General features: G+C 43.2%; 1 protein-coding gene across 1 annotated transcript; it reads right to left on the minus strand.

Moving 5' to 3' along the window:
• Positions 1-401: 401 nt before the first annotated feature.
• Positions 402-746, minus strand: LOC133832822 (uncharacterized mitochondrial protein AtMg00860-like). The gene has a single exon (XM_062263112.1). The coding sequence runs from the start codon at positions 744-746 to the stop codon at positions 402-404; it is 345 nt and encodes a 114-aa protein (XP_062119096.1).
• Positions 747-2,257: the final 1,511 nt, after the last annotated feature.

Here is a 2,257-nt window from a genome sequence, read left to right on the forward strand (position 1 = left end):
CTCATACCAAGGTTCCAAAAGTTTTCCTCCTTGTATGGCTTCCATAATGGTGGGTTGCACCAAAATATTTTCTAATTTGCCAACAACTTCCTCAAGATCCAACATAGAGATGTCACCTTGCAATTCCAAGGGCACATCGGCTACCGACTCAGAGCATCTGCCACCTTATTGGCCTTTCCAGGATGGTATAGAATGTCACAATCATAATCGTTAAACAATTCTAACCACCGACGCTGCCTCATGTTCAATTCCCTCTAGGTGAAGAGATACTTGATGCTCATGTGTTCGGTGTAAATGTCGCAATGTATCCCATAGAGATAATGCCCACATATTTTTACTGTGAACACTACTGCAGCCAACTCTAAGTCATGCGTTGGGTAGTTCTTTTTCTGACTCTTTCCCTATCGGGAGGCATAAGCTATCACCTTTCCATGTTGCATCAGTACCGCCCCTAGTCCTTGTCCTGAGGCATCGCTGTAGATCGCGTATTCCTCTGTCCCATTAGGGATAGTCAGCACTTGGGCAGTGGGCAACTTCATCTTTAGTTCTTGGAAACTCCTCTCACACTGTTTGGTCCATACAAACTTAGCATTTTTACGGGTAAGAACGGTCATTGGCGTAGCTATATTCGAGAACCCTTCTACGAACCGCCTATAATACCCTGCTAATCCAAGAAAACTTCTCACATCCAGAGCATTTTTCGGAGGTTTCCACTGACTTACTACCTCTATCTTGGTAGGATCCATGGATATTCCTTCTCTTGACACCACATGACCCTAGAAACTCCCCTTTTCCAGCCAAAATTCACACTTGGAGAATTTTTCATAAAGTTTTTGTTCCTTCAAATGCTAAAGAACCATCTCCACATGTACCGTATGTTCCTCTGGGTTCCTCGAGTATATCAAAATATCGTTAATAAAAATGATGAATAATTTATCCAGAAACTCTCTAAACACTCGATTCATGAGGTTCATGAATGCGGCGAGGGCATTGGTGAATCCAAAAGACATTAACAAAAACTCATAGTGACCATACCGTGCCCGAAACTCTGTCTTAGGTATGTCTGACTCTTTAACTCTGAGCTGATGGTAACCTGATTGGAGATCTATCTTGGAGAATACCAATGCTCCCTGGAGTTGATCAAATAAATCATCGATCCTGGGAAGCGGGTACCGATTCTTAATCGTCACCTTATTCAGCTCCAGATAATCTATACACATTCTCATGGAGCCATCTTTCTTCTTTACAAACAATATGAGGCTCCCCACGGAGAATGACTTGGTCTTATGAACTTTTTATCCAATAACTCTTGCAGTGAGTCTGCAGCTCCTTCAATTCCGTTGGTGCTATCTGGTACAGAGCTTTTGAAATGGGCGCTGCCCCCGGAAAAATTTCTATTTCGAACACCACTTGTTGCTCTGGCGATAGCCTGGGAAGGTCATTGGGAAATAGTTCAGGATTTTGCGTGTTATAGGTACTTCGGCTAGTTGTAACATGCCCTCTATATCCTTATCCAGGACGTGTGCCAGATATCTCATGCAACCGTCCCCTAACATCTTCCTCGCCTTCATAGCAGAGATCATTGTGAATTTCTTTTCCCTGGCTACCCCTTGGAACGTAAATGGTTCTTCTCATGCGGGTTTGAAAACCACTCTCCTCTTCTTATAGTTCACTATGGCACCATACTTAGATTAACCATTCCATCCCTAATATTGCATCATATTTATGTAGGTCCAAAATCAACAACTCTACTGTCAATTCTCGTCCCTCTACCCAAATCGATACGACTCTTACTCATGACCGCACAAACATATCTTTGCCTGAATGCAACAATACCCCACAGACACTAGGGATAGGTTCAGGCATTTTATTCAATTTTTCAACAAAATAGGTAGCTACAAAAGAATGTGATGCACCAGTGTCCATTAATGCATATGCTAAGGTTTGGGCAATAGAGATCTAGCCTGACACCATCTCAGATGGTCAAGCTTCTTTGTTGCCTTGAGTAAAAGCATAGACTCGTGGCGGGGCTCCTATCTGCTTTTGTTAGCTTGGGTCGGACCCGAATTGCCAAAGGTAAACTTTCTTTCTTCAAACTTCTGGGATTCCTCCCTTTCTAGCCCAGACCATGACTCTTCGTGAAGCGCTCGCTCCACTACTTTTGCATATGTTTCCGAGCTTGTCTTCCCGGTGTCCACGAGTTTTCCAATCTCTCCTCAAAGTCCTCTCATAAACCTCCATACTTTGGTTGCTTCAA

Source organism: Humulus lupulus, chromosome 4 (assembly GCF_963169125.1).
Source record: "Humulus lupulus chromosome 4, drHumLupu1.1, whole genome shotgun sequence".
In the NCBI taxonomy this organism is placed as follows: Eukaryota; Viridiplantae; Streptophyta; class Magnoliopsida; order Rosales; family Cannabaceae; genus Humulus; species Humulus lupulus.